At 40.9% G+C, this 14,577-nt stretch overlaps 1 protein-coding gene across 1 annotated transcript in view; it reads left to right on the top strand.

Annotated features, from left to right (window-relative positions):
• Positions 1 to 14,577, top strand: part of magixb (MAGI family member, X-linked b) — a gene marked incomplete at both ends in the record, with an annotated part of 157,562 nt that overhangs the window by 32,827 nt on the left and 110,158 nt on the right. The window contains one exon of the mRNA XM_080732953.1: positions 1,701 to 1,990. Coding sequence (XP_080589079.1) covers positions 1,701 to 1,990 — 290 coding nt within the window. The remainder of the gene's footprint in view (positions 1 to 1,700; positions 1,991 to 14,577) is intronic.

Here is a 14,577-nt window from a genome sequence, read left to right as displayed (position 1 = left end):
AGAGGCCGACATTTAGCCCAAGGAATGTTTTTCATGCAAAACAAATGCTTGCAATGGATTCAGAATCATGAAGAACCCCTAGTTTGACCCCTCACATACTACTTAAAGAAGATTTATTTTTTGTATTCTTTTTCTGTATATTGAAGACGATGGGACAGTGAATATACAAATGGCCATAACTTGTTTTCGCAATGTTTCCGGCAGAGCAGTCCTCTTACTCTGTGTACCTTATTGACCAAATGAATAGAAAAACATTAAATAAAAAGTATGTCATGACGTCACAGGTAAAAAACCCTATTCTTTGAGCTTTTGGGCCTGTGGCACCCCGACTATAGGCATTGTCCATGCGTCCAGTCCAGGTGCATTGCACGGGTGCGTTCGATCAGGCTGAAGTACAAAGGGGTTAGTCAGAGGGAATTGAACAGGCAGGGGTCGGAATCGAAATAAAAACAGGCAGAATCTTAATAGAATACATCTTAGGTACTTGGCTTGCTAAACTAACGGCGGCAAACTGCTCTGATGTGCAGCAGGTGGAGAATAATGACACGAGACAGGCAATAAATGCTGGGGCTAATCAGTCGAAACAGGCACAGGTGTGAAAGTTGGCACAGGTGTGTCGATACAGCAGCTCCCGTGGATGTGGGAGTGACATATGATATTAGCTACAATATCAGACTTTAGCCATCACACCGTTGCCGTTGTTGTTGTTGGCCCGTGTTCTGTATAACTGTAGTTGGACGTGGTCGTTTAACAAATCAAGTTCCGCGTGTGTTTGCATAACACACACACAGACCGTTTCCATGTTATTCCTGAATATCAGGTTCTAACACGCATTGAGAGGAAATACCCTCGAATGCGTGTGGAATACTTCACACTGGAATAATTACAATTCATATTCAGGCGTGAAATACACGGCGCACACGGTGAGATGCATGCCGTGTGAAGTCTTGAACAGGGGTGTCACACACACCAAATTCTGGGCCCTGGGTGCAAGGATTCACTGCGGGCCCCCCATGAATGTTCTTCATAAGGGGAGGGGCTTTAACCCATTTAGACTGGGAACGCATTATTTTGTGCTTCGACTATTGAAAAATAGCAGATCTACAAGCTCACAGCGCGGCACCGAGTGCCGCGCTTGCAAGCTTGTAGATCTGCTATTTTTGAAAAATCTACGTTTCCATGTCAGTGGTTCTCAACCTTTTTCACGTGAAGGACCCCCAAAATGATATGTATTTGGCCACGGACCCCCATCTCAAAATATTCCGTTCCAGGGACCCCCCAGAAGCCAAGTTTTACGAATGTTGGCTTAAAAAAATACATATTCAAAGATTTGCACACATTTTCACAACTTTTCAAAAACAGCAGATCTACAAGCTCGCCGCACGGCACTTGGTGCTGCACTGTGAGCTTGTAGATCTGTTATTTTTCAATAGCTAAAGTATAAAATAATTCCTGGGCCCCTTCACCTTGGGCCCTAGTAACTCAGTCCCACTCCCCCCCCTCTTCCCCCCCTTGTGACGCCCCTGGTCGTGAAGATGTCACCTTCTGAAGTTCTGTAAAATGACACTGTGCTTTTTCTGTCTGGCACCTTCCTCTGTCTCACCCCTCCTCTCCCTCCTCCCCCGTGGCCCTCCCTCCCTCCCTCTCTCTCCTCCCCCACTCCGTGGCCCTCCCCCTCCCTCCCTCTCTCCTCCCCCCAGCTCGTTTGTCATGTCTAAGGCGGCGGTGAAGAAGCTGCACTGGCGCTCCAAGGTGCACGAGAGCTTCGTGCCGCTGGTCGGGAACCCCGGCGACCTGGGCGTGGCCATCGGCGGCGGGGCGGACTACGGGGAGTTTCCGTTCGTCACCTCGGCCCCCGGGGGAGGGCTCACCGTGGGCAACGTGATCCTGGAGATCGGGGGGACGCCTGTGCTGGGGATGACACTGGGAGACGTCAGAGGTGTCCTCAACTCCTGTCCCCATCCCATTCGCATGAAGACGGTGTCGCCAGGTAGGGCTATCCGTCTTTTAAATACGCTAGTCGCAGCCTTTCTGGACAGTGTGACGGCAGAGTGTGAATGTAGCAAACTGCGCAATTATTTCATTAGTTACATTAGTTTTTGTTTTAGTTTTAATACATTTTTGAGAGGTTTGATAGTTTCGTTTTTATTTAGTGGAAAGCCTTTGTTTTTATTAGTTTTTGTCTCAGTTATAGTTTTTTTTCCCCCTTTTTTGGGGGGGGGGGGTGGTATTATTAGTCAGTGGAGAGATTCAAAAAGGTCAGATTTTTTTTTTTAAACATACAGTACCATTAAAATAAAATGAAGATAGAATTCATGTCCACCCAAAATACTGGGCTTATTATGAAATATTGTCAAAGATGAAAGCTAGAGACATTCTTTATTTCATTTTTTGTTTTAGTTACGTTTTGTAACACACAACCCAGTTTTGTTTAGTTTCCTTCTACTTCTGCAAATCTCCCCACACACTCCATTTAACTAATAACCTTGCTTGAAAAGGACATAATAGCACTCCAGCTGCCACTTCACTATTAAAGACAATTTTAGGGATTATATTTGACATTCTTTTAGACTCCATTATGCTACAACGTCAAGAAGAATCTCTCACATTTGTTTCCAGTCAACCGTAATCTGCCGGAGTCTCAGACTCTGTGACTGGCCAGATATATAGCCCATAACATTCTGTCACTGATTTGCTGTTGTTACAGCAAACAAACGGACAGTAACTATGGTAGGGGTTATTGAGTACTGTGGATTTAAGAGTGTTTTTTCCCCGCTACATTTCCAATGGAAATATTGAACGTTTGACTCCACTACATTTCTACGAAGGGATTCTTGGGCCCCAAACTTACAGACATATCTATCTATAAATGCGACACATCTCTGTCTGTCTGTATGTAATCCGCGTATCTCGAGAACCGTTCGTCCCACCGGCTTCAGATTCGGCATGCACGTTCCCCGCCGCGGCGCGGAGTGTCGGGCCTCGACCCGACGCGCGGTTTTCCCGAACCGGCGCAAAACGTTTGGAATCTCCTTATGCAGAGCTGATTGTTGACATCAGGCTGTTCCGGAGGAAATCGGCGCAAGCGCTGACTCATTGTGCCATCACTTCATAAAAGGCTCTGACATCACGTACGCCACATGAGTCAATGGGCATAAATGGACACAGGCAAACAGATGGTCAAAACGGGTCCTATGACAACAGGTATAATGGGGTTTGCATTAAAGGGGGAACCGGCACTGTGTCTGCAACACAGTCGGAGGCACAGACAGATACAGAGATCTCCATAATGGGCATAAAGGGACACAGACAAACAGATACAGAGATCTCCATATATGGGCATAAAATGGATGCAGACAGACAGATACAGATATCTCCATATATGGACACAGGCAAACAGATGGTCAATACGGGTCCTACAGAGATCTCCATATATGGGCATAAAATGGACGTAGACAGACAGATATCTCCATATATGGGCATAAATGGACACATGCAAACATATGGTCAAAACAGATCCTATGACAACAGGTATAATGGGGTTTGCATTAAAGGGCGGGGCATTCATTCCCTATTTACATTGTTCCCGAGTTGGCCAGGGCACCGACTAGACGCATAAATGGACACAGGCAAACAGATGGTCAATACGGGTCCTACAGAGATCTCCATATGTGGGCATAAAATGGACGTAGAGAGACAGATAACTCCATATCAAACAGATGGTCAAAACAGATCCTATGACAACAGGTATAATGGGGTTTGCATTAAAGGGCGGGGCATTCATTCCCTATTTACATTGTTCCTGAGTTGGCCAGGGCGCCGACTAGACACTCGGGCGGCCGAGCTTCTAGTATTATAAATGAACCACTTAAAGGGATATTTCACTTTCAAAATAACTTTTGGTCATTATATTGTTTAATCAGGCTTTTATGAACACCCTGGACAGTTTTTATTTTGCTTCATTCAGTATTTAGATATTTGATGTTAATGTTATCATGTTTTTTGATAAAGTTTTTCATTTATTTGTAATAATTCTTTGGGGAAATGGAAAAAATGCAATACAATAAAAAAAAAAACGTTATTGGAAAAACACCTGCTCACGTATTAGGAGGGTATTATGAGTCACCAGAAAATATAATGCACCCAAAAAACTGATTCAACCCCCCTATAAATGTGACACATATAAATTATGTTTGCTTTATTTAATTACTTCACTTCAAGGCATAAGCATATACATTTAATTGATATAACTCAAATATTATTAATAGTGCCAGATGTGATACATTTACATTATGTTGGCTTTATTTAAATGTATTTAATTATAATATATGCAAATGTATTGAATTGATGTAACTGAACAAATATTAATCGTGCTTACCTTAAATATATACATTTACAATATATGCATTTTTATTAAATTGTTCCAACTCAAATGTAATTAATAGGGCTTATACAAAATCTATTCATTTAACATTATGCATTTATATTACATTCATGTAACTCAAATCTTAGTAATGGAATTTAAAAACACATTGAAAATGAGTTCCAATGAAAACTCCCAGAGTCCCATAAACCACACCTCTCACCAATTTTATTGAGTAGTTTTTAAGGCTGAAATCATTCTGAGAATATTGTTTGAATCCAACTCAATTTTATTAAGTACATTTTACAGATCTGAGAAGTGACTCCAGCCCTTTCCCTTGATTGGTCAAATAAGTTGGTCACATGTTATGCAAAGCATGCTGGGAACAGCATTTTTCGAGGTTTTCAGGGAAATGTTTAAGCTTTCGGGAGCTAAAAATGCTAAATGTATCATATCAATGTGTCTGCCTTGGCAAGATGACTGTCATATGTCAGAATTTGATTTGTCAGTATTTGAGCCTAAACCCTAACCCTAACTGCTAGGCTGCTAGTTTAAGCTTGAGCTCCCTCCCCATGCTAGGCTAAAAGAGAAGAACTCATGGTAACTTTGAGGTTATTGCGTTGGTTTTCTCTTAAATGTTCTGATTATTCAATAATCACTGCTATTGCATATATCCATTATGCATCTGTATGTTGATATTGTAAAACTTGAAACAAATCATCCAGAAGAAAACCTGAAATCGAACTCTTCTTATGTAAATTTATCTTAGCTTAATTCCATAAAAATGAGGTGAACCAACACATTTACGTTAACATTTGTTTGAGTTGGACAAACGTAAATTAATTAAGTTCATATAATTAACTTGGCTTAAGTTAATGAAAATGAGTTGGACTAATTGAACAACATGCATTGCATTGAATGTAGATTTGACTTGGGACTACATATATCCCATATATACATTTACTCATATAAAATGGGTGGAAAAGTTTCACACATTTAAAATGTGTTCAACTGAGAGATTATTTTTTTGGGTGTGGGTGTTTTTGATGAATCTATCATGGTTAAAATGGAGTTTGAAGTTACAATGGGCCTGATAACATTTATATCGAATATCTAAATATTGAATCAAGCAAATTAAAATCTGTCCAGGGTTTTCATAAAACCCTGATTAAATGATTTTTTAAAAGTGAAATATCCCTTTATAGCCCTACTTCAAAAAGTGAAAATAGCTGATCTACACGCTCACAATGCGTTGTGAGATATTGTATTTGTCAATATTGAACATTTCCGATTCATTTTAATTAAATATTTTTTTCAAATTGTCTTAGAAAATCTTCAATTATTAAAGGAGCTATAGTCAACTTTTTCTTGAAAAACGGACGCTAAAATAAAAATAATGTTTCGAAAATATTTTATAAAAGATTAAGCTTCATATGTGTGTTTCTACTCAAAAATGACCACAGAAAGCGTCAAATAATGATGAAATAATCATTTTGGCCATTGTCAGGCTGACTTTGTTTACATCCCTTATCAATCCATATAAAAGAATAGAAGAGGGATGTAAACAAAGTCAGCCTGACAATGGCCAAAATGATTATTTTATCAATATTTGACATTTTTTGTGGTACTTTTTGAATAGAAACTATAGAAAATATTTTCGAAACATTATTTTTATTTTAGCATCCGTTTTTCACTATAGCTCCTTTAAAAAAGAAAGATCTCCATAATTTGTACTTTTGAATACTCTAGCATTTACTCCTCAATTGACTTTGTCCACCACTGTCATTAATTAGTCTGGACGTGTCAAGGCGACGGGTCAATACGTGAAGGCCCCGGAGGTCAGAATTCTTGATGACAACACATGACAAGCGCGCTGAGGCTGATGTGGCAATACAGTTGTCCGTCAGCCTCCAGGGGCCTTGGTATTTATAAAGGAGGGGGGGGTTGGGTCTCTGAACAGAGCAATATGTCACCACAAGCTGTGTCACCTGACCCACGCCTCACCATGGCCTTGCCGGACAGGATTGATGGCTAAATCGGGCCAAAGTAGTATAAATGAGAGGCGTTATTCCTGGTCCCTCGGCCACCAGTGGATACATTATCATTGTGAAGTGTGGCCGGTCCTCCCTGTGACTGCATGTAGCGCTCAGGGGAGTCGCACCAAATTCTGGGCCCTGGGTACAAGGATCCACTCACATTTTGTGCTTTAACTATTGAAAAATAGCAGATATACAAGCTCACAGCGTGGCACTCAGTGCCGCGCTGCGAGCTTGTAGATCTGCTATTTTTGAAAAATCGTGAACATGTGTGCACGTCTTTGAATATTTCAAATCCTTCTAAGGTTTTTTGGAAAAACCTATGTTTCTATGTCAGTGGTGCTTAAACTTTTTCACGTGGAGGACCCTAAAAATGTATGTATTTGGCCACAAACCCCCATCTCAAAATAGGATATTTAGTTCCAGGGACCCCCACAAAAGCATAATTTGAGTTACAATGTTCGCTTAAACAATACATATATTCAAAGATTTGCACACAATTTCACGACTTTTCAAAAATGAGTGCCACACTGTGAGCTTGTATATCTGCTATTTTTCAATAGCTAGAGTATAAAATAATTCCATGCCCCTCCACCTTGGGCCCTAGTAACTCAGTCCCACTTTTCCCCAACCTTGTGACGCCCCTGCACTGTGAGACAGTGATGGATGAGCTCACATTGCCAGGACTGCCCCAAAACCCCCACACACCCCCCTCCTCCTTCAGAGCCAAGGTTTTGTTCAGAACTGCGGACATTTGCTTCTCAAATCCTATATTCAGGACTGGATTGTCCACGCTGTTATTTGCAAGTGATCAGATTGGATTTGTGTATTCATGTTTTGAAAGCACAGATGATTCAGGTTTTTAACCACAGTTTCCATGTGGTTTTACTTTTATGCTCTTCAGACTTAACATAACATAATCTGATTCCAAATCTGGAAAGGCCTAAAAATCTGATTTGGACAGGATGCTGTCCCCGGCTGTCGTGAGGCATTAGAGCTGATACTGTTGCTGGATAGAACAGAACAGTGCGGTAAATGATCCATGTATTATCTCTGGCAGCGTCACGGCCCCAGCTACAATGCGCGTCCGCGGGTGGAATTTACTGCGCACGTACTATGCGCCTGGAAAGTTCCAATTGATGTCAAATGGAGCAGCTACACCAGGTGTGCATGTCCTAAAACAGTGGTTCTCAACCTGTTCAGGCAGCGACACCCAAAATAATCGTATTTTAACTGGGGACCCCCCCCCCCCACCCTAACGAGCACTAAGAGTTGAGGCATTACATTTGGTGTAACACGGTTCTATTGTGAAAATAGCCGATCTACATGCTCACAACGCCTCGCAACGCGAGGCGTTGTGAGCATGTAGATCGGCTATTTTCACAATTTCTGCCTCTAATATTTAATCATTTGACCAATGTTTAATTTGTCATTTTAGAGGTCTTAAAAGGTCCTTAAATTGTCACTTTAGAAGTGTGCAGTTACCCTCTATACATTTAAACCTTAAGTTGGTTTGTTTACTCTTGAGTGAGAAAACAATGTTGCACATGAAGTTAAACATCTGGGGACCCACCAAAATAATTTGGGGACCTCCCTAGGGGTCCCCACCCACAGGTTGAGAACCACTGTCCTAAAATATGAATGGAGTCATTTTCATAGGCATAAGTATGTTGTTGCAAAAAATCAATTATTTAATAGTTTTGTATATCCTCTTATTTTCACAGTAGATACATTATGTCACCAAAAACATTAACGACAATATATTTTATCAAAGGATTTCAAATTTGCCAGTCTTTCAGGACTCATTTTCAGGAAAGCTCAATTTGTGTTTCTATTCCTCACAACAGTTGGAAGAATCAAAAACTGCAGACTCATGCTGTCAGTTTTTTTTTTCTCACCGAACTTGACGAAATGTTAAATGATCAAGATGAAATGAGGCAGCCCTAATACATTTTAAATTGACATTAATAAGTTAATTCATATGAAGGCTACTTGCTCCCGCTGTGTCCCCCAAAATGTTGGCTGTTGCAAGATTGCTTTTCTCTAGGGGTGTAACGATATAGTAACTGAATCGTGAATTTTTACCATTTTGGCTTTGTATCGTATCGTATCGTTTTAAAATGCGGTAATTGGTATCGAATCGTTTTGCAATGTAAATAATCGATTGTATGGAAACTTAAGTATTTGTGCCTTGTATCTAGCCATTTTAACTAATTTAGTGCTCCTGAAATTAACGGATTATAAAGTCCACGATGCCACCCTCAGGCTGCATTCACTCCCGTTATCTTATTTTGAAGGCCAGAAGTCCACAGCGTAAACACTTCCGGTCTGACGTCATCGCGTCATTCACAGGAAGCGATCGTAGTCCACGTGGAGTTGTGTAATGGCGGACCGGAGCTTTTATACATGTGTAACATAAGCGAGCATCTGCCTCCATCTTCGCTTCTAAAGTGTAGTTTTGAGATAATGGACATTAAAGATGAGATCCCCCGTCCACCTCAATGTTATGGGATGACTATTTTGTGCTCGTGGAGCCGTGATGATGAGAAATCAGCGACGGATTTCGGCTCCGGACCTTCCGCCATTGTACTCGGTAATATAACCGCCGTTACAGTAATATATTACTTTTCACGAGTATACTCGGGATTGGCACTCCGGGTACTCGAGTACTTTTCACGAGTCTTCTCGGGATTGGCACAAAAAAAAAAAAATGAAAAGAGGAGTCTATAGATACATGTGTGTAATCTCTGTGTTCATGTCAAGGTGGGTTTGTCCATATGTGTTGAAATATAATGTCCATGTATTTGCTGGATAATCACAGCATTTACTTCCATAATAGATTTCTTACACGTTTTACACAGATTTCATTTCTTTGCTAAATAGTTACTATACCGATTTTAAATCATCGATCGTATCACCATGAATGAACCAATATTGTCCATGTATCGTATCGTTAACCATGTATCGTGATGCGTATCGTATCTAGGGGTGCAGGAAAAAATCGATTCGAATTTGAATCGTGTTTCTAACATGGTAAGATTCAGAATCGATTCTCATTTTCCAAAAATCAATTTTCTATTAGATATTATTTATTAGATATGATTTTTATTTTATGATTTGTATTATGATTTTTTTTTATTACGATAATGTATTAGATATCATGTTGTGTTTGTACACGTTAAAAGAATGTGTGTAAGCATGAATAAATCAGCCATGTTGTCTTGGATTTACCTTTGTGTGTTTACATAATTGCAATAAGTTGATAAAACCTTTACAATTATAAAAGCTACGTAAATGTACTCTGCTTTCATGCCAGCAGACTGGAGTAGATCCTGATATATGAATTGAATAGAGAATTGTTTTGAATAGAGATTCATTTTGAATAGAGAATCGCTTTTAAATCGGAAAATAATCATTTCTGAATTCGAATCGTTTGGATTTGAAAGAATCGAAAAAAATTGTGAATCGTGACCCCAAGAATCGACTCTGAATCGACTTGTGGGATACCCAAAGATTCGCAGCCCTAATCGTATCGCTGTTAAAATGTATCGTTACACCCTTCTATTCTCCGTTCTCCTCTCAGCCAAGCCTCTCTGGGACGGTGCACTGGTTGCAGTTCCCAAGTTCCTCAAATGAGACCGTGTTGTTCTCTACAGGAGTATATCCGCCAAATAGGAATACATTTATGTCTGTCATCTTGTCTCTCGGGAACATTCTTAATCTTTTGCCAGAAATGAGTGCGTTCCATAGACCAGTGGTTCTCAACCTGTGGGTCGGGACCCCCAGGGGGGGGTCCCCCACCAGATGATTAACATAATGTGCAAAGTAACATTGTTTCCTCACTCAACAGTAAACAAACCAACATAGCGTTTAAAGATGGGGTGCCATAATTTTCCCCCCCTCTAAAACATGATTATCAGGTATTATGATTATACTAGGAGGAAGATTTTTTTGTGTACAGAAAGAGTTAAAATTAGGTTTTTATGTGGCCACACCCACCAGTTCATTAGTATGCCTGGTTGTGATGGTGGGTGGTGACCCAGCTGAAGTTAGCCACACCCCACAGTGTTTGGTGAATGGTAATTAGGGGAGGAGTTGATTCTGTGATGTAATTGTATCTGTGTTCTTGGACCGGCACTTTTGACCCACAAGGTGACAGCCTCCAGGGAAAAAAACAAATACAAAGAGAATACATAATTGCTCATAACAACCACACCAGGGGGTCTAATGAAGTACTGTCAACCTCCTAGACACATGAAAACCAGAAAAAGTACAAAACTATGGCACCGCCTCTTTAAGTGTATCACATTTCTAAAGTGACAATTTAAGGACTTTTTAATATACCTCTAAAATTACAAATTCAATTATTGGGGGCAGAAATTGTAAAGAAATAGTGAAAATAGCCGATCTACATGCTCACAACGCTTGTGGATGTGATTTCACAACATGTGCGATGTTTATAAAATATTCTGATTGCATAAAAGTTAGATTTATCAATTAGAACAAGTAACTGTATTATTATCAATAGCCTACATATTACGTAACAAGACAGTGAAGGCTATGATGTAGCATTCAAAGACCCACCCATATTCATACGGTAGATGATTCTCAAGTCCTGCAACAACTTGTGTGCGCAATTATTGTGTTCCTGGTGTAGCAGATAGAATTCATGCACAATTATATTTTTACAGGCTGCGCACAAGGCACGCCCGGCCGTCAGGGGTTTAGACGTTTCACTCAGTGTCTTCTTGGGTATCTCGGATGCGTAACCTTGAGGCCTGTCATGAAGGTCGTAGTTCACTTTAACCCATTTAGAACGGGTACACATTTTGTGTATCATTATTTTATGCTTTAACTATTGATAAATAGCTGATATACAAGCTCACAGCGCGGCACCGAGTGCCGCGCTGCGAGCTTGTAGATCTGCTATTTTTGAAAAATCGTTAAAATTCGAATTTTGACCCGATTCTATAAGTGTCTTTTGAATCCTTCTAAGATTTTTTGAAAAACCTATGTTTCTATGGCAGCAGCAATCTGGCCAGCCATCGTCAAAGAAAAGGTCCTTTTCACTTAACTGGAGCTCAGTTAGTCTGTTCTTGAGAGACTACTGTCAGTGGTTCTCAAACCTTTTCATGTGAAGGACCCCCAAAATGATATTTATTTGGCCACGGACCCCCATCTCAAAATATTTAGTTCCAGGGACCACCCAGAAGCAAAATTTGAGTTACAAACGTTCGCTTTGAAAATACATTATGTTCAAAGATTTGCACACATTTTCACGACTCTAATTCCAAAAAATAGCAGATCTACAAGCTCACAGCGCGGCACTCGGTGCCGCGCTGTGAGCTTGTATATCTGCTATTTTTCACTGGTTAAAGCATTCAATAATCCTAGGCCTGAATGGGTTAATGGCAGCCCATACTGTACAGGACAACCTCCTGACCATGTACAAAGATGTCTGTCTGACCATCCATGCGCGTTTGATCCTGTCATGACAGCTCGCCATAAAACAACCATGTAAGCTCTCACTGTAAGCTCAAGCTGTCACGTGTAGGGATGGGGCGATGTGAACATTTCATATCACGATTAGTGTGACAAAAGAAATCGCTATTTACGATATTATCGCGATAATCAAAATCCATTATCCATGGGGTGGAACATTTGCCAAAAAATTTGCAGATCTAGAAGCTCACAACGTGTCGCGTTACGACGCGTTGTGAGCTTGTAGATCTGCTATTTTTTGGCAAAGACATTTGATAGAGTGAAAAAAAGACTGTATCAAGTACGTATATCATAAGTACCTTTTACCAATTATAGAGGGTTTAAGTGGTACCGGATATGCAGCTCGGCAAATAAAAGACGAATTGATCCCAGTGCATGACGGAGGACGATATCACGGTGAATTAAATCTCCACGATACGATTATCGTGAGTGTTTTTTATCGCGATAAACAATACTATCGCTTAACGTCCCATCCCTAGTCATGGGTTTTATACTGTATACAGTAAACATCATGAAGCCGCTTTTCAGATTCTATTAATGAAGTACATTTCTGGGAAATGTACTTCATTAGTACGAGGCAAAGGCAAAATGAGTTTCTCCCAAAACGCTGCAGGCGAAGGCTTTACATTGTACAGTACTTCAAGGCCAATTGCATTGACCATATAATATCATCACTGTCGGGCAGAAACCTTGTATCTCCAAGTTTCAAATTTGTAAATTGTTTCGCAAAGTAAAGCACTGCTTCATCACACAAGGCTATCGCACAAAAGTAGTGAAAACAGCAGATCTACAAGCACACAACGCCTCGCACCGCGAGGCGTTGTGTGCTTGTAGATCGGCTGTTTTCACTAGTTTAAATCACTTTTAAAATGATAAATACAAAACAAACGGTTTTGGACATACAAGGTTTCCACTCGACAACGACAATATGTGACCGGTAAAGCATTGCTTCATCACACAAGGCCGTCAAACAAAAGTAGTGAAAATGATAAATGCAAAACAAACGGTTTTGGACACACAAGGTTTCCACCCGACAACGACGAAATGTGACCGGTCATACTGTATGTGCGTGTGCAGTCGACTGCCTCGGCTGATAAAGTTTTTATTACATGTTTTTTAATCGGCCAACAAATTCAATCAGGCTACTGGGCAGAGCCACTGTAGCAGACGGTGGCCTGGGGTTGTGTGGGTGGGCGGGTGGGTGCAGGGGCGTCAATTGGGTATGGCAGGGGTATGCAGCTGCCATACCCTGGGTCCAGGGGGGGAAATAAAAGTTACTTTTAAATATAAATCCTCTGTCTCTTTGTCTATCTGTGCTGGTTATTATGTTGTTAAATTACAGTAAAATAACTGCAAATGCAAAATTTAACAAAATGGTCACTTTAACAAGGTATTATAATTATATTCTCCACACTTTTATTCTCCCCATCTTGACAAAATGGTATATTCCCAGGTTCCGCAGGTCAGCTACACAGGTGCAATGCATTATTGTTAATTGTGGCACGTTTACTAACATGCCAAGTTCAGCTGCACTTGAACAACCGTTCCAGGCTGCCATATCCAGCCCAAGAAACCGTAGAAACGGGGGGGGAAAATAGAATATACTTCTTAGAATAAATGTATCGTGCCTGTCGCGCGCGTGCAAGACACCAGTCATGTTGCCATACCTTAGCCTTTTCTGAACTGACGCCACTGGGTGGGGGGTGCGGCGGCGGCTGCAGGACCGGTCGTCTGTCAGAGTGACAAGCACTGTGATGCACTCAGGGCCATCCATAACGCCAAGTGACCTGTCATCAAAGGCCATAAAGCTCTTGAGATGAAATTAACCCATTCAGAACGGGTACACATTTTGTGTTTCATTATTTTATGATTTATCTATTGAAAAATAGCAGATATACAAGCTCACAGCGCGGCACCGAGTGCCGCGCTGCGAGCTTGTAGATCTGCTATTTTTGAAAAATCGTGAAAATTAGAATTTTGACCCGATTCTATAAGTGTCTTTTGAATCCTTCTAAGACTTTTTGAAAACCCCTATGTTTCTATGTCAGCAATCTGGCCAGCCATCGTCAAAGAAAAGGTCCTTTTCACTTCACTGGAGCTCAGTTAGTCTGTTCTTGAGAGACTACTTTGTCAGTGGTTCTCAAACCTTTTCATGTGAAGGACCCCCAAAATGATATGTATTTGGCCACGGACCCCCATCCCAAAATATTTAGTTCCAAGGACCACCCAGAAGCAAAATGTAAGTTACAAACGTTCGCTTTGAAAATACATATATTCAAAGATTTGCACACATTTTTCACGACTTTTTCAAAAATAGCAGATCTACAAGCTCGCAGCGCGGCACTCGGTGCCGCGCTGTGAGCTTGTATATCTGCTATTTTTCACTGGTTAAAGCATTCAATCATTTTTAGGCCTAAACGGGTTAATAGATCAGGCATGAGGGATAGAAGGTCTGCTGCTGATCAGCTCTGATCCAGTTACGGACCGCCGGAAGCTTCACTAGTTTTATGTGATACACGACTGCGCGTTATTAGGATACGCATACGAGACGGGAAAATGCTCTGTGAAATATTTGGGATATTGAGGTGTTTAGAAGGTGTATGCGTGCTTGTGTGTGTGTGTGTGTGTGTGTGTGTGTGTGTGTGTGTGTGTGTGTGTGTGTGTGTGTGTTTGTGT

Source organism: Nannobrachium achirus (assembly GCF_963921795.1).
Source record: "Nannobrachium achirus genome assembly, chromosome: 9".
Taxonomy (NCBI): domain Eukaryota; kingdom Metazoa; phylum Chordata; class Actinopteri; order Myctophiformes; family Myctophidae; genus Nannobrachium; species Nannobrachium achirus.
Note: the sequence above shows the minus strand (reverse complement) of the source record. Positions and strands in the feature narration are given on the sequence as shown.